The following is a 19,210-nucleotide window of genomic DNA, read 5'->3' on the forward strand; positions in this document are numbered from 1 at the left end:
AAAAAGTAGTAAGTTGTTCAGAAGTTGCTGAAATTGTCCATGATGAGATTTAAAGTAACAACCTTTGGGTTGCTAGACATTCATGTTATATGCCCACCCATCCACCTTACTTTAGTTTTTGTCTTAAGTAACCATACCAAACGTAACATACTAATTTGAGTGTCCCGGATATACATTACTATGTTAGTCTGAGACCAGGCTGGGTAAGGGTGGGGGTAACATTCTCACTTTTTGGGGGGGGGTTCTCTTGAAATAATATTGAGATGTTCTGTATACATCACTGGTAATTATGTTAGTGTTAGTTCATAAGCTTTGCATACTGGAAGTGTGTTGAATACCAGCTTTAGCCAGTATAGAGAGGTAATGGCTACTCTCGGAATGAACCAAATAGAAGGTTTAGTTTGTTACTAAATACTATTTCGATGACAATTATTATGGCTATAACGATTTTGATTTACAACATTCTAAAATAATCTATAGAGTGGGAAGTGGTATGTTTCCTACTATACAAAGTCAGTGAGCTGTTGATTTGCCATAGGTCAGTGTTGTCCAAACTCTGAACGTTTTGGTTTTTGCCCTGACACTACACAGCTGACTCAAATTACCAAAGTTGGATGATTCGTTTATTTTTTGAATCAGCTGTGTAGTGCTAGGGCAAAAACCAAAACGTGCATCCCTTGGGGTCCCGAGGACCAAGTTTGGGAAACTGTTACATAGGTTTTGTCCTGGATTAAATAATTATAATCAAGAGTGAATCACATTGACCTTTATCACATCCATCTATGTCATTGAACTGATTGCACCACAATATATCTATCTACCTATGTTACTTTTTTTCAGGCAATTTAATCCTTGCTGGCTGGAAACAGTTCTTGAAACTTAAGTACCCCCTCTCAAAGCCATCAAAATGACCCCTTTATAAAAGTGCACCCTTGTTAAACAGTATTCACACTGCTCTCGTGACCACGCACTATTTTATTGTAGCTGCCATACTGATTGAACAGATGGTTAGAGACCGCAGCGTTTGTGCATTTAATTTCCAAAGTCATGGGTTGGTAAGAATGAGTTGTATACTAGACTTAAGAAAACAATAATTACTTTTATTTTGTGTGAGCTATTGACCAAATCTGACATGCTAAATAAAACTATTTTTGAGAGGGAATAGATGCCAGATCCTTTTTTACAGTTATTGACAGTTTGTTATGGTTGTGTAAAATTAATAAATTACAATAAGTAACACTACTACTGACCAAGGTCTGTTATCTTATTAAAGGACATTTTTTTTATGTATATTGTGTAAAAATCTGTTGTGTTCTAGTTAGTGTGGTTCAAATCAATGAGGTTCAAGAGGGTTAAGGATTTCCACCTTCAGATCTTGCTCATGATGTGCTGTTTAGTGTCCCGATTGCTTGTGAGTGCGTGGTGAGATGGGGGGGGGGGGGGGGGGTTTCGTACCTTTTGTGATCGAATACACAAACCTGCTCCCAACTTGTAATTGGCTGATGGGTATGATTGACAGCCTATACAGCAAACCGAAACGGGATAAATTGAACGATTAGTATCATTGGTCTTTCACAGAGTATGTTGTATATTCATAATACTAGTAGGCGTGGCTACTGAACTCAACAAATTGCCCGCACATTGTATCCTCGTGACATGATTGAAGTTCTTGCAAAGTGTATATCAGACAAATCAATTGAAGTTTTGTTTCTGAAGTCAAAGCCCTGATGAGTTTCCATTCTCGTTTTCCATTAACAACGGTAATAGAAATTAGTGTGAATTTGTTATACCCTTGCTATTCTTTTCAACACAGTTGTGACATTTATCCCGATAGAGGGTAACTTCATGCCAGTGACGTTAGCTACATTCATACAGTAATGTTTTAACAGTCAAATTTCATTAGTGTCCTGCAACTTCTTTGTTAACTAAATGGACCGATGCAATGTAATTGAAATATAAACTTTGCAGCATGTGCAACATCTTCAATCGCTTAATCGTTACTGGCTGTCTGGGTTTATCAACCTTGTCTTACTTACAGCTAGCGATGCAGTGCCCTAGACCACTGCGCCACCTGGGAGGCCCACTCCTTGTTTTTTTAAGTTTAGGAATATTTGATTATGTCCATTTGACTGAACTGCCTTGGGGTCCAAAAAAAAGACCACCCATGGTTAAATGCTGCACTGTCGGAAACTAGAAGTACAGGCATTTCGCTTCACCCTCAATAACATTTGCAAAACACGTGTATGTGACCAATTTGATTTGATAACAGCAACTGGGATGAGAAACATGTTGGCCAACTGAGGCGTCACAAGCATGGTCAGCATCCCTTCCACTTCCAGCATTATGCTGTTATTTTTGGCACCACTGCTTAAGGGTGGCACAAATGTGTAGCCTAACAAAGCAGTTTATTTATTTCACCTTTATTCAACCAGGTAGGCTAGTTGAGAACAAGTTCTCATTTACAACTGTGACCTGGCCAAGATAAAGCAAAGCAGTGCGATACAAACAACAGAGTTACACATGGAATAAACAAGCGTACAGTCAACACAATAGGAAAAAAATCAAGTCTATATTAGAGGTTGACCAATTAATCGGAATGGCCGATTAAATTGGGGCCAATTTCAAGTTTTCATAACAATCGGAAATCGGTGTTTTTGGATGCCGATTTTTAAAAGCCATTTTTACACCTTTTATTTAACTAGGCAAGTCAGTTAAGAACAAATTCTTATTTACAATGATGGCCTAGGAGCGGTGGGTTAACTGCCTTGTTCAGGGGCAGAACAACAGATTTTTACCTTGTCAGCTCGGGGATTCAATCTTGCAACCTTACAGTTAACTAGTCCAACGCTATAACCACCTGATTACATTGCACTCACGAGGAGCTTGCCTGTTACGCGAATGCAGCAAGTTGCTAGCTAGCATTAAACTTATAAAAAACAATCAATCATAATCACTAGTTAACTACACATGGTTGATGTTACTAGTTTATCTAGCGTGTCCTGCGTTGCATATAAACGATGCGGTGGCATTCGCGAAAAAGGACTCGTTGCTCCAACGTGTACCTAACCATAAACATCCATGCCTTTCTTAAAATCAATACACAAGTATATATTTTTAAACCTGCATATTTAGTTAATATTGCCTGCTAACATGAATTTCTTTTAACTAGGAAAAATGGTGTCACTTCTCTTGCAACAGAGTCCGGGTATATGCAGCAATTTGGGCCACCTGGCTAATTGCAAACTGTGTGAAGACTATTTCTTCCTAACAGACAGCCAACTTCGCCAAACGGGGGATGATTTAACAAAAGCGCATTTGCGAAAAAAGCACAGTCGTTGCACGACTGTACCTAACCATAAACATCAATGCCTTTCTTAAAATCAATACACAGAAGTATATATTTTTAAACCTGCATATTTAGCTAAAATAAATCCAGGTTAGCAGGCAATATTAACCAGGTGAAATTGTGTCATCTCTTGCGTTCATTTCACGCAGAGTCAGGGTATATGCAACAGTTTGGGCCACCTGGCTTGTTGGAAACTAATTTGCCAGAATTTTACGTAATGATGACATAACATTGACGGTATTGCAATGTAACAGGAATATTTAGACTTATGGATGCCACCCGTTAGATAAAATACTGAACGGTTCTGAATTTCACTGAAAGAGTAAATGTTTTGTTTTCAAGATTATAGTTTCCGGATTCGACCATATTAATGACCTAAGGCTCGTATTTCTGTGTGTTATTATGTTATAATTAAGTCTGATTTGATAGAGCACTCTGACTGATATACCTGCTGGAGCTTGTGCTATGGGTGGGTGTTATCGTCACCAGTGAGCTGAGATAAGGCGGAGCTTTATCTATCAAAGTCTTATAGATGACCTGGAGCCAGTGGGTCTGGCGATGAATAAGTAGCAAGGACCAGCCGACTAGAGCAGACAGGTCGCAGTGGTGGCTGGTATATGGGGCTTTGGTGACAAAACGAATGGCACTGTGATAGACTGCATCCAGTGTTGGAGGCTATTTTGGAAATAACATCGTTGAGGATCGGTAGGATAGTCAATTTTACAAGGGTATGTTTGGCGGCGTGAGTGAAGGAGACTTTGTTGCGAAATAGGAAGCCGATTCTAGATTTAATTTTGGATTGGAGATGCTTAATATCTGGAAGGAGAGTTTACAGTCTAGCCAGACGCCTAGGTATTTGTAGTTGTCCACATATTCTAAGTCAGAACCGACCAGAGTAATGATGCTCGTCGGGCGGGCAGGTGCGGCAGCGAACGGTTGAAAAGCATGCATTTAGTTTTACTAGCATTTAAGCGCAGTCGGAGGAGTGTTGTATGGCATTGAAGCTTGTTTGTAGGTTTGTTAACAGTGTCCAAAGAATGGCCAGATGTATACAGAATGGTGTCGTCTGCGTAGAGGTGGATCAGGGAATCACCCGCAGCAAGAACGACATCGTTGATATATACAGAGAAAAGTTGGCCCCAGAATTTAACCCTGTGGTAGCCCCATAGAGACTGCCAGAGGTCCGGAAAACAGGCCCTCCAATTTGACACACTGAACTCTGTCTGGGAAGTAGTTGGTGAACCAGGCTAGGCAGTCATTTGAGAAACCAAGGCTGTTGAGTCTGCCGATAAGAATACGGTGGTTGACAGTCGAAAGCCTTGGCCAGGTCGATGAAGACGGCTGCACAGCACTGTCTTTTATTGATGGCGGTTATGATATCGTTTAGTACCTTGAGCCTGGCTGAGGGGCACCCGTGACCAAATCGGAAACAGGATTGCACAGCGGAGAAAGTACTGTGGGATTTGAAATGGTCAGTGATCTGTTTATTAACTTGGCTTTCGAAGACTTTAGAAAGGCAGGGCAGTATGGATATAGGTCTGTAACAGTTTGGGTCTAGCGTGACACCCACTTTGAAGAAGGGGATGACCGCGGAGGCTTTCCCATCTTTAGGGATCTCGGGCGATACGAAAGAGAGGTTGAACAGGCTGGTAATAGGGTTTGCAACAATGGCGGCGGATCATTTTAGAAGAGAGGGTCCAGATTGTCTAGCCCAGCTGATTTGTCAGGGTCCAGGTTTTGCAGCTCTTTCAGAACATCTGCTATCTGGATTTGGGTGAAGGAGAAGCTGGGGAGGCTTGGGCAAGTAGCTGCGGGGGTGCGGAGCTGTTGGCCGGGGTTGGGGTAGCCAGGGAAGCATGGCCAGCCATAGAGAAATGCTTATTGAAATTCTCGATTATCGTGGATTTATCGGTGGTGACAGTGTTACCTAGCCTCAGTGCAGTGGGCAGCTGGGAGGAGGTGTTCTTATTCTCCATGGACTTTACAGTGTCCCAAAACTTTTTGGAGTTAGAGCTACAGGATGCAGATTTCTGTTTTAAAAAGCTAGCCTTTGCTTTCCTGACTGACTGCATGTATTGTTGTTCCTGACTTCCCTGAAAAGTTGCATATCGTGGTGACTATTCGATACTAGTGCAGTCTGCTACAGGTCGAGGGCAGTCAGGTCTGGAGTGAACCAAGAGCTATATCTGTTCTTAGTTCTACATTTTTTGACAGGGGCATGCTTATTTAAGATGGTGAGGAAATGTATTTTAAAGAATAACCAGGCATCCTCGACTGACGGGATGAGGTCAATATCCTTCCAGGATATCCGAGCCAGGTCGATTAGAAAGGCCTGCTTGCAGAAGTGTTTTAGGGAGCGTTTGACAGTGATGAGGGGTGGTCGTTTGACCGTGGACCCATAGCGGATGCAGGCAATGAGGCAGTGATCGCTGAGATCCTAATTGAAAACAGCAGAGGTGTATTTGGAGGGCAAGTTGGTCAGGGTAATGTCTATGAGGGTGCCCATGTTTACGGATTTAGGGTTGTACCTGGTGGGTTCCTTGATAATTTGTGTGAGATTGAGGGCATCTAGCTTAGATTGTGGGACTGCCCAGGTGTTAAGCATAGGTCACCCAGTTTAGGTCACCTAACAGAATGAACTCTGAAGATAGATGGGGGGTAATCAATTCACATATGGTGTCCAGAGCACAGCTGGGAGCTGAGGGGGTCTATAACAGGCAGCAACAGTGAGAGACTTGTTTCTGGAGAGATTAATTTTTAAATTTAGAAGCTTGAACTGTTTGGGCATAGACCTGGAAATTATGACAGCCTGCAAAGTTCTGTCTCTGCAGTAGATTGCAACTCCGCCCCTGTTGGCAGTTCTAGGTTGACGGAAAATGTTGTAGATGGGGATGGAAATTTCAGAATTTTTGGTGGCCTCCCTAAGCCAGGATTCAGACCTGACAAGGACATCAGGGTTGGCGGAGTGTGCTAAAGCAGTGAGTAAAACAAACTTAGGGAGGAGGCTTCTGATGTTAACATGCATGAAACCAAGGCCTTTTCGGTTACAGAAGTCAACAAATGAGAGCGCCTGGGGACACGCAGAGCCTGGGTTTACCTCCACATCACCCGAGGAACAGAGGAGGAGTAGGTTGAGGGTACGACTAAAGGCAATCAAAACTGGTCGTCTCGTGCGTTATTGGACAGAGAATAAAAGGAGCAGATTTCTGGGCGTGGTAGGATAGATTCAGGGCATAATGTACAGACGGGTATGGTAGGGTGCGGGTACAGTGGAGGTAAACCCAGGCATTGAGTGACGATTAGAGAGGTTGCATCTCTGGACGCACTAGTTGGGTGAGGTTGCCGCATGTGTGGGATGTGAGACAAGGAGGTATCTGAGGCATGTTGAGTGGGACTAGGGGCTCCACAGTGAACTAAAACGATAACTATCCTAAACAACCGTATTCAAGGCATATTGACATTTGAGAGAGACATAAAGTGAGGCATAAAGCAATCACAGGTGTTGATTGGGAGAGCTAGCTAAGACAACAACTGGTAAGACAACGGCTAATCAGCTAAGACAACAACAGGTAAAATGGTGATGAATGGGCAGAGAGGGTCAGTTAACTACACACAGGGCCTGAGTTCGAGCCTGGGGCCGACAGATAAACAAAAAATAAACTAAATGGAGTACCGTGATTTATGAACAGTCCAGCAGGCATCAGCTATGTAGTCAAGTGATCATAGGGTCCAGTGAACAGCAAAAGATGAAACAGGGGAGCCGCTGGGTAGTCGTTACTACGCTAGCAAGCGGGAGACTCTGTTCAAAGTTAGCAGGCCAGGGCTAGTAGAAGCGTCTGCTCTGACGTCCGGAAAAGGCCGGTTGAGTGCACAACGGATGGAGTTACGTCGGCAGACCAGTCGTGGTGGAACGGCGGGGCTCCATGTCGACAAAGGGTCTAGGCCAGTTAGCGAAAGAGGTATTGTAGCTATAGTAATTGCTTTTGCTAGCCGGGAGATGCGCCTGGCTCGCGGCTGATGTTAACTTCGGGGCAGGGTCGTTAGCCACTATAGCCACTCGGTAGCAGCTAGCTAGCAGTGATGATCCGATGACAAGTTAGTCAGTGTAAATCACATGATTCCCTTTACATAGTCCTACTCTTAATAGTACATAACTAACCCCTCTGCTAACAGGCCTTGTATAAACAGAATATTGCGTAGGCCGTAGGGCACTTATGCACACAGTGTTCCCTCATGCGGAGCGGTATCCTCACAACTTGATGTAGTCCTAGTGTATGTTCACACACTCTTCACCATACCCCTGTTTTTAATTTAGATCCCAAATCCAGTGCCTTTGCTTTTCTGTCTGGCATGTTTTACTGAATTGTGATGGACACAGGCCATAGCCATTCAAATCAAATAAGTTTGACACGTGCACATGTTCACTTGCAAGCTCTTCCTCAACAATGCAGTATTCAATATCAAAGAAAATAGAAAATCCAGAATAGAATGTTTCACTCTTTGTCAGTGTATGGTGTTCACAATGAAATTAATTTGCATGCTCCCATGATAGAGTTCATATCAGACTTGCTTACCTACCCACAGACAGTCTACACATCAGAGCTCTCACCCCAGACATCAGTGTTTTATGCCACATGAATTTGGCATGGCATTGGTGATTCACAGTGACCCTCTCGTAATCATTTTGTTATCTGTGTTTACAAATAGCTTGTTCTTTCCATATATCTAGTGGGGGAAAATCTAACAGCAAGTACCAGTTCAGAAATGGTCTGATGAAGCAAATTCTAAGCTACAGGACAGTTTTGCTAGCAGACTGGAAAACAAGTGCCTTCAGAAAGTATTCATACCCCTTGACTTATTCTACATTTAGCGTTACAGCCTGAATTCAAAATGGATTAAAGAAATACATGTCTCACCCATCTTCCTTTACACTTGTGTGTATACGGTAGTTGTGAAATTGCTAGGTTAGATTACTCGTTGGTTATTACTGCATTGTCGGAACTAGAAGCACAAGCATTTCGCTACACTCGCATTAACATCTGTTAACCATGTGTATGTGCCAAATAAAATGTGATTTTGATTTGATCTACACACAATACCACATGAGGACAAAGTGAAAACATGTTTTTAGAAATGTTTTAAAATGTATTGATAATGAAATGCAGAACTCTCTCTCGCATAAGTAATTACATGTTAGAATCACCTCTGGCAGCATTTACAGCTGTGAATGTCTAAGAGCTTTGCACATCTGGGGCCTCATTTATCAATATTGCGAAGAAACTATTCTAAAATACTACTTACGAGCGGAATTTAGAATGTTTGTACACATAGAAAAAGTGTGATTCAACAAACAATCCTACCACTGTCACACTCACACCAGTAAGAGAACCAGTGCTTGTGCACGACCTTGGCTATTTGCATTTTTAAACACCGCTAATTAACCATATGGCCAAAAATATAAATGTATCATGCGACAATTTCAAAGATTATACTGAGTTACAGTTCATTTAAGGAAATCAGCAAATTGGGCCCTAATCTATGGATTTCACATGACTGGGAATACAGATACACATCTATGGGTCCCCTTTAAAAAGGTAGGGGCGTGGATCAGAAAACGATGAGATGATGGCGGCGGATGAATGGCACGACAATGGGCCTAAGGATCTCGTCACAGTATCTCTGCATTCAAGTTACCAACAATAAAAATGTGTTTGTTGTCTGATAGCTTATGTCTGCCCATACCATAACCCCACTGCCACCATTGGGCACTCTGTTCACAACGTTGACATCAGAAAACTTGTCACCCACACGACGCCATATACGCTGTCTGCCATCTGCCCAGTACAGTTGAAACTGGGATTCATCCGTGAAGAGCACACATCTCCATCATGCCAGTGGCCATGGAAAGTGAGCATTTGCCCACTTTTACGATACCAAACTGCAGTCAGGTCAACACCCTGGTGAGGACGACGAGCATGCAGATGAGCTTCTCAGAGACGGTTTCTGACAGTTTGTGCAGAAATTCTTCGGTTGTGCAAACTCAGTTTCATCAGCTGTCCGGATGGCTGGTCTCAGACGATCCCTCGGGGAGGAAGCTGGATGTGAAGGTCCTGGGTTACATGTGGTGTGCGGTTGTGACGCCGGTTTGACGTACTGCTAAATTCTCTAAAATGACATTGGAGTCAGTTTATGGTAGAGAAATTAACATTATATTCTCTGGGAACTGCTCTGGTGGATATTCCTGCAGACAAAATGCCAATTGCTTGCTCCCTCAACTTGAGACATCCCTGACATTGTGTGACAAAATTGCACATTTTAGAGTGGCCTTTTTATTGTCCCCAGCACAAGGTGCACCTGTGTAAGGATCATGCCATTTAATCAGCTTCTTGATATGCCACACCTGTCAGGTAAATTGATTTTCTTGACAAAGGAGAAATGCTCACTAACATGGATGTGAACAAATTTCTGAACAACATTTTTTAGAAATAAGCTTTATGTGCGTATGGAACATTTCTGGGATCTTTTATTTCAGCTCATGAAACATGGGACCAACACTTTACATGTTGCATGTATATTTTAGTTCAGTATAAATTGATCTTAAATGTTGTGACCTGACTAAATAATAGCCATCTTCAAGTACTGTCTGTAGAGTCTATTAGATTGGCATTTGTAGAAGCTTGTCAGAGTCTATATAACTTTGCTATACATTTAGGTGCTAGTCTAGATACAAGTTAGCCTACTGACCTATTTTCTGGGCTCATATCACCTGTATTTTAACCTAGATAACTATTTGTGGCTAGTTCCTCCCTCATGTACACACTTGGACTTTTGTTTACTCTGTAAAAGTTCAGATGTACTGTTACTGTACCACTCTCATGTATAGTGTACAGTGAGAGAACAGTTGAGCTGTTGCACCTGCTAGAATAACATTGCATTGCATCATATGTTGTGTTGCCATAAAGGTTCATATTGTCTGAAGATCAGACCTAAATCCACTGTACAAACTGTCTTCATACAAAATATGACACTGACCTAAATAGATAATACATAGGTGAACTAAAACTAGAACTCAACAAATCAGATTTAATTCACCCAATTAATGAAGCCCTTAATTGGTTCCAGGTATGTCCAACATGGGCTATTAAGTATTGTTGTTACTTGGAATGACTGGTTTGTACTTTTTTTTAAAGAGCAATGGTGGAATGGGTTTAGTACATCATGTTCCTGTCTGAACATCCTGCAACAAAAAACAGACTGATGTTGAAGCCCCATTTGAATGCGCGTGTGCGCGCAGAAATGTGAGAATTCTAGTCTATTAGCATATCGGAAACCATTATCAATATAACAATTTTATTGATGTGGTGTAAGGTGAGGGGATATGACTCATGTTATTAACACATTTCCAATCCAATGGTAGAACGGTTGCGCTGGGTGTAAATACATGATAGGGACACGCCAGCTGTTCAGTATAGTGCTGCTTTTGCACGTGCCATAACCACGCCCCTCAACAGCTTGTCGCTGCACGTGAAGGAGAGAAAAGAACACACGTGTTTTGTTTGGTCACGAGTGTGGATACAAATGTATCAATGTATAATGCATCCAGTCATCATGTCGTGCAGAGGAGAAACTGGATGCAATGCATAAAACGTAAGTAAGTATCCAACGTCGACAGGGATCCTCAACTAGATTCAGCCGCGGGCCATTTTTTTATTGAGTGGGTGGTCGGGGGTGGACCATAATAAACAGTTGTAAAAAAAAAAAGTAGACTGCAAATTAACCGCAAGAAGCCTTAACAATGGCGCTCATTGTAAGAGTAGGGACGTTCACCCCGGTGTCATGGCTAAATTCCATCATGGCCACCTTATCACCCTCCTCATTCCTAATTGGCATATATCACTCCCCACCTGCCCATCTGATAGTTATTGTGTGGTGAGAGTTATGTCACAATCCTAGTGCATCACTGAGGTGGGTGCTGATGTAAAGTGATTTGAGTACCTCAGTTGGTAGAAAAGTGCTATATAAATCCAGGAAATTATTATACGACCACATGTCTATATGAGTGGGAATACTGGGGAACAGATGTTCAAAATTAAAATCAATTGGAGCTGATTTCCTGGTGTTTTTATCTCCAACAATGAAAACATGTCTTCTTTTTTTTCTCAGAAAACTTGGGGGGGCCAAATAAAACCACCGCCGGTTGGGGAAGCCTGGCCTACTACGATTTGATAGCCTAGTAGTTGGCATTAAATGTCGCGAAGCATCATTGTCTTCGTCTCTTCCAGTTCCCAGGGTCAATGAATGGCCATAGTCATACAGTTCCAGATCTATCTGGTTTAGCTAAATGTAGCAATAATAGGAGTCAGGAGACACAATATTGACATTCTGCACGCAATGTACAGTTATTTCCGTACGAAGGATTGAAACGGAGTGTTCCTTCAGCCAATGAGCTCCCGGTGTGTTCTACTGCTTATGTTTTGACTGGCTAACCAGCGAGTTTTCTGTCAGCTACTTAATATTAAAAGTTACATATGTGGCCAATCCACGCCGAGTATTTTCTGAAGAGGCGTTAAGCTCATGAATAAGAAAACAGTACTCGCAGTAGGCTATGACTGTCGGGATCTGTGGTGTTTGTTTTGACAACGTTTTAATTTGTGAAACGGGTTTCAAAGCAACAGACTGAAACACTGCTTTGACTTCATTTATCCACGGATATTGCTAACAGTGCCTGGGAAACTACACTCAAGGCGCCTCTGCAGCCTAGGTCGGATCCACAGAAATCGTTTCCTATTGTTTTGAAGAAGATTATGGACATTCCCCCACCTAATATTCTCGAAGGCGACGATGGTAAGACTAGCCTACTGGTGTCGTTGTGGATGAATTGAGAGATGCTTTCCAATGTACACATTTTTTATGTGATCTGATGTGATCGTTGACTTATCGGCCATGTTGACTGGTGTATGGAGAGGTAGTAGTGCTTTTAATGAGCGTTTGTGTACCCTCAAACAACTGGACACTTTTTTTTTTTTTTTTTTAATCTGCTATGTTTGATCATTATATATGACTAGTTCAATAGTTGTTCAAATGTGCCAAGTATAGAGCAGTACTGGGGAAGAAAACCCTTTGTACATTCTGATTGCTGTTCCAGTTTCCCCTGAGGCACTGAACTGAGGGAGGAAAAAAGAACATAAAGTTCTCACACCTCCCTACTTGTCCTAGAGCAATGCAGTCAAACCATTTTTTCACATACAATATGAGTACATAATTGTCTTGCATTTGAAGGGCAATTAATATTTTTTTCATGTTCGTTTTTGCATTTAGGAGCTGTGTTGACAAGTCCAGATTTCCCTTCCCCGTTGTTTATGGGTTGATGCAGCCCCCTTTTCTTTTCCCTCATTCTGTCATTTCACCACTTATTTTTTTATACTTCTTTCCATGACACAAGACTTCTATCTTCCTTTATTTACCACCCTGTTTGTGTTCACATGGCGGGTGCAACCTTCACCCATTATGCTTTTCACGGTTATCTCCACAGAAATAGAGAAGAAGAAGTTGTGCTCTGCCGATAATGGCGAGGCCGGTGTTGGAGGGGCCAGTGGTGGGACTGGAGGTACAGGCATTGGAGGGGTGTCCGCCTCCCTTACCCCTGCCATCTGGGAGAAGACCATCCCCTATGACGGGGAGACCTTCCACTTGGAGTACATGGACCTGGATGAGTTCCTGCAGGAGAATGGCATCCCAGTCACCCTAGAGGAGGAGCTGCAGAAGAGCCTGGCCCAGGAGGAAACCAAGGGGACAAGACCCACTTTCACCACCCCTGACACAGAGACCGTCACACTCACCTTAGAGCCAGCTGAACAAGAGAAGGAAGAAGAAGATGGGGACGATGAAGATGCTGTGTCTGGGTTTGACGCAGCGGAGGTTGAAGTGTCTAAAAATAAAAAAGGTACATTGTTGGGGCCCATTTGTTAAAAGCCCAGACACGGTACCACTGTAACAAATTCTACCTTTGAACTCAACATGCACATACACTGTAATAGACACTTGCAACATGCTGACACTAGATACTCCCATATTGTATACAAATGTCAAATAGACTTACCCGACGCATTCGACACCTTGCCCAAAGCACACACATGGACATGTACATGTGAAACCTGAGCTCTACAGCATTAACAAATGGCAGTATTCATATAGTTCTGACCTTAGTATGTCTTAAGGAAAAAATCTAGCAAACAGTTTGAAATTTCTATTAACTATAGCCTTCAAAATTATAAGAACATACTTAACAGCTACCAAAATAAAATAAAAAAATATACTCATACTCATCATTGAACTGACTTTGTCTCCCTCTAGAGGGGAAGTCTGCAGACCGACTCACATCCACTCCCATCGACCCGGAGGACATTGAGGTGGACATCAACTTCCAGCCGGACCCCACAGACCTGGTGCTGTCCAGCGTGCCTGGGGGTGAGCTGTTCAACCCACGGAAACACAAGTTCTCTGACGAGGACCTCAAACCACAGCCCATGATCAAGAAGGCCAAAAAGGTCTTTGTGCCCACTGAGCAGAAGGTAAGATGACCAGTGAATATTTGTTTCAGGGAGGTGATGAATGATGGAACTGGTTGTTCTGTAGAAGGATAATGAGAATGTAGCCACTGCAATTGGGCACCAAATAATCATTGGTTGATGAAGATTGTAGTATCACTATGTTACACCAGCAAAATTAATGAGTGAGTAGTAAGCCATGAAATAAGGGGGCTTGTCTGGGATTAGGGATGTTTCCTCAACACTGATTCTATTATTTTGTATTAAAATCCTCTGTCTCCCACAGGACGATAAATACTGGTCGAGGAGGAAGAAGAACAACGTGGCAGCCAAACGTTCACGTGACGCCCGGCGGCTGAAGGAGAACCAGATCACAGTGCGCGCTTCGTTTCTGGAGAGGGAAAATGCGGCGTTGCGGCAACAAGTGGCTGAGTTGCGAAAGGACTGTGGTCGCTGCAAGAACATCATGTCCCGATATGAAGCCAAATACGGACCATTGTAAGGGACAAACTTTATCTTTCAAGAAAAGAACCGAAAAATAAAAACACCCCCAAAACGCAGACACAAAGAGAATCTGAATTGCACTCCTTTCATGGTGAACACCGGTCACTGCGTCAAGTTCTAGATCCTTTCCAACATGACAGTGGAGGCATGGATACACACTGTCAGGGAGTCAGGCAACAACATGAAGGGTTGTGGAGAGCGACTGGCTCCTACACATACAGGGACTCAATTACAGACATAACATGTATATTGTCTACTGCTAGTCAGGTCTTATCACTGGCCAGAGAAGTCAGAGAAAGCTGGTGGAGAAAAGCAGGCTTGTGAAAAGAAGCGCTTAAAAGTTACACATTTATACAGCGTATTAATGGGTTGTTTTGTGGACCAAAGCATGAACATCATCAGTGCTGAGTAGTGAATATTGAAAGTTGTCCCCCTGCCCTCTTCCCACTGTTTGCAGTAACTGACTGTCTCTCTCCTCTGTTTCAAGTACTTTTGCAGAGGCTCTGAAGAAGGACATGTGAACTCTTGATTTATTCATAATTGGGTAGGGGAGAAAACAATGAATAACAAAACGGACAGATTGAGGGTTGCACCTCCGTGATCGTACACAGAGGAAATAATTGATATTGGTCAGACAAAGGGCGAGATAGTGGTGTTTTCTTGTCACAGCTTTTCTATGTCTGTCTTTGTACCACACATTGAGGTGTGTGTGTGTGTGTGTGTGGAGAGAATTATTTGTAGATAGTTTTCTCCCTGCACCACATAGATTGTGTTACCCCTGTTTTGCACTTAACCCTTCCAAAGCAACACCTTGTGGGTGAAGATTAGATATAGGGCTGGGCGGGTACTTTTTTCCTATTATGACATGACCCACACATTTTAAGCAATTGTTTATACAAAAACTAACTCTGCTTCTAATATCTTTCCCCAAAAAACAGTATTTTTGGGGGGGAAAGAGGTGTTTTAAAAAGTAGTATGGCAAAGACTGTCTTTTCTCAGTTTGTTTATTGCTCATAGGTCAGGCATTTATAAGGGCCCTCACTGGTGGAGGGGTATTTATTATGTATGTTGGTTTATGTCATTGCTCACTGCAAGTAGAGGGCACTGTATATTTGTGCCTCCTGTAGTTTGTCTGGGATTAAGAGTCAGTTATTTTGTAATACCTGTGTCTTTTTATCTTAATTTACTGCTATTCCTTATGTTTGTTTAATTGCTACTATGATCAATGCTGTATTTATTCTAACAATGCATCTTGATTGATGTGCAACAATCTGTCAGATTTATATTTCTTTAGAGGAAAGAAAACGATGAACCAATGATTAAGCAGGGATCTCAATGGACAAACTGTGGTTTTTGGTTTATTTATTTTTAACCGGTTTTCAACCAGAATTTTACAGAAATATTTTTTTTTTTCTAAAGACAATTTTCCTATTTACCTCATCCAACACTTCCATTGTTTATTGCTCCTATCTTATTGGATACCAATAATTTTGAAGGGTTGGGGTGCCTATGACAATGTTGACAGGAATTGTGAGCACAAGAAAGGTGGTTTTGGTTCAGTTTGATTTAAAAAATGATAGGTCAAGGTACAGAGTCGACGCAGAGTTCTGTTTGTCAAAGTGGCTGTGCCTCAATTGTTGCAAATACTACATAGCAGACTGTTAAGTAAAGGGACTCAATCTCTTAAGTGTCTGATGAATTTGTGTTCCTGTGCCGATCTTTATTATGATGCATATTAGAATCATACATGTGGCAATAATATTAATTTTACTCTGCTTTGTTTCTGTAAAATAACTATGATAGACAAAATGTTAAAATGGTGCAAAGTCATGTGTGCTTCCAATTAAGTTTCCCAGTAATCCTGCTGCACGAAAATGTGTTAATGGTGTAATGTTTGCATCTGTTTTACACTAAGTGTATGTACTTATGTCTGTAAATTAAAGGATCAAAACAAATATTTACTGAATTTGCTTCAATGGAAGGCATTGCATTGCGCTGACGTTCTTATATTGTATGCTTAGGCATATAGTTGTTTAAACAGTGATTTTAAACTTGGTGCAGAATCTTGTCAGATCGATAGACCAACATTTAGATATGATAGTCATTTTAGTATGATATGAAGTTAAAGCTGGATCAAAGCCAGTTTGTATGTAGAAATTAAACTCCTCAAGTCCCAAACTATGTTCATTTTCTTTGTAGAAATTCCTCTGCAATCTACATGACAAAGAAAAAACAGGTTTTTATAAATGTTTGCATGTGTAAAAAATGTAATAAGTATTCAAAGTACTTTGAAGCAGCAATTACAGCCTCTTCTTGGGCATGACGCTACACACCTGCATTTGGGGAGTTTCTCCAATTCTTCTCTGCAGATCCTCTGTCAGGTTGGATGGGCAAGCATCACTGCACAGCTATTTTCAGGTCTCCAGAGATGTTCGATCAGGTTCAAGTCCAGGCTCTGGCTGGGCCACTGAAGGACATTCAGAGACTTGTCCCGCTGCCACTCCTGCATTGTCTTATTAAAGGGTGATAACCTAGTCAGTTGTACAACTGAATGCCTTCAACTGAAATGTGTCTCTCTGAATCAGATTGGTGCGGGGGGCTGCCTTAATCAACATCCCTGTTTTTGGCGCACAGGGAACAGTGGGTTAACTGACTTGCTCAGGGGCAGAACAACATATTTGTACCTTGTTAACTCTGGGATTTGATCCAGCAGCCTTTCTATTACTGGCCCAACGCTCTAACCACTAGGCTACCTGCTGCTCCATATACAGAGGGTACCGGTACCAAGTCAATGTGCTGTAATTTGTACATGTAGGTAGGGGTGATGTGACTATAATAAACAGCGTAGCAGCAGTGTAAAAAAACAAATGGAGGGGTGGGGGGTGTTAATGTAAACCCTCCGGGGGCCATTTGATTAATAGTTTAGCAGTCTTATGACTTGGGGGTAGAAGCTGTTAAGGAGCCTGTTGGTCCTAGACTTGGAGCTTCGGTACCGCTTACCGTGCGGTAGCAGAGAAAACAGTCTATGACTTGGGTGACTGGGGTCTTTGAACATTTTGGCTGTGTGCTTAGGATCGTTGTCCTTCGCCCCAGTCTGAGGTCCTGAGGGCTCTGGAGCAGGTTTTCATCAAGGATCTCTCTGTACTTTGCTCTGTTCATTTTTTCCCTCGATCCTGACTAGTCTGCCAGTCCCCGGACACTGAAAAACAACCCCACAGCATGATGCTGCCACCACCATGCTTCAACGTAGGGATGGTGCCAGGTTTCCTCCAGACGTGACGCCTGGTATTCAGGCCAAAGAGTTCAATCTTGGTTTCATCAGACCAGAGAATCAGGTTTCTCATCGTCAGAGTCATTTAGTGCCTTTTGGCGAACTCCAAGCGGGCTGTCATGTGCCACTCTATCACAAAGGCCTGATTGGTGGAGTGCTGCAGAGATGGTTCTCCCATCTCCACAGAGGATCTCTGGAGCTCTGTCAGAGTGCCCATCGGGTTATTGGTCACCTCCCTGATCAAGGCCCTTCTTCCCCAATTGCTCAGTTTGGCTGGGCGGCCAGTCTTGGTGGTTCCAAACTTCTTCCATTTAAGAATGATGGATGCCACTGTGTTCTTGGGGACCTTCAATGCTGCAGACATTTGTTGGTACCCTTCCAAAGATCTGTGCCTCGACACAATCCTGTCTCGGAGCTCTACGGACAATTCCTTCGACCTCATGGCTTGGTTTTTGCTCTGACATGCACTGTCAACTGTGGGACCTTATATAGACAGGTGTGTGCCTTTCCAAATCATGTCCAATTGAATTTAATTGATACTGATAATCTATTATTGTGAAGAGAATTGTATTGGATTCACCATTTGTGTACCATGTCTCCTAGAGGTCTGAACCAAGAGTTTAATATCAGACTCTTTCTTACATGAATATGTCACTTTGATTTGTCTTGCCTTCCAGGTCACCTACTTGGTCATTTTGCTAAACATATTATTTTCTGGAACTAGTACATGTACCCATCTCCTTGTTATTAAATTATTAGAGATAGACAATTGTTTTTGCACCCACCATGCATCATGTCTACAATGGTCATGTGAGGTGAAATGTGTATATTTTGGGATATGAGCACTCAGTTTGTGTGTTCGACCTGACGAAGACCCGTTTTGGATGGAAACGTTGTCAGTAAAGCGGTGAATTGGGAGCTTTAACAGTGTGTGGGCTTTCTTGTTCGATACTAGTATTCTTTATTAGCCCAGCACCTATGTTTTTAAGGATGTGCGTGTGACCACAAACTTTTCAATCAGTTTTCAATCAATCTCAAGGATGATCAATGGAAACAGAATGCACCTGAGCTCAATATCTAGACTCATAGGAAAGGGTCTGAACACTTACGTAAATGTGATATTTCAGTTTTTAATTTTAAATACCTTTTCGCTTTGTAATTATGGGGTATCATGTGTAGACTGATGAGGATTTAATTGTTTTTTATTTTAGAATAAGGCTGTAACGTAACAAAATGTGAAAAAAGGGAAGAGGTTTGAACACTTTCCGAATGCACTGTATATACAGTGCCTTGCGAAAGTATTCGGCCCCCTTGAACTTTGCGACCTTTTGCAACTTTTCAGGCTTTAAACATAAAGATATAAAACTGTATTTTTTTGTGAAGAATCAACAACAAGTGGGACACAATCATGAAGTGGAACGACATTTATTGGATATTTCAAACTTTTTTAACAAATCAAAAACTGAAAAATTGGGCGTGCAAAATTATTCAGCCCCCTTAAGTTAATACTTTGTAGCGCCACCTTTTGCTGCGATTACAGCT

General features: G+C 42.1%; 1 protein-coding gene across 1 annotated transcript; it reads left to right on the forward strand.

Annotated features, from left to right (window-relative positions):
• Window positions 1–11,743: 11,743 nt before the first annotated feature.
• LOC139421318 (thyrotroph embryonic factor-like) lies at window positions 11,744–16,352 on the forward strand. Its single transcript, XM_071172082.1, has 4 exons — window positions 11,744–12,190; window positions 12,879–13,289; window positions 13,700–13,917; window positions 14,180–16,352. The coding sequence occupies exons 1-4, from the start codon at window positions 12,151–12,153 to the stop codon at window positions 14,393–14,395; spliced, it is 885 nt and encodes a 294-aa protein (XP_071028183.1). The 5' UTR covers window positions 11,744–12,150; the 3' UTR covers window positions 14,396–16,352.
• The last annotated feature ends 2,858 nt before the right edge of the window (window positions 16,353–19,210 follow it).

The sequence above is a fragment of the Oncorhynchus clarkii genome, chromosome 12, assembly GCF_045791955.1.
Source record: "Oncorhynchus clarkii lewisi isolate Uvic-CL-2024 chromosome 12, UVic_Ocla_1.0, whole genome shotgun sequence".
Taxonomy (NCBI): domain Eukaryota; kingdom Metazoa; phylum Chordata; class Actinopteri; order Salmoniformes; family Salmonidae; genus Oncorhynchus; species Oncorhynchus clarkii.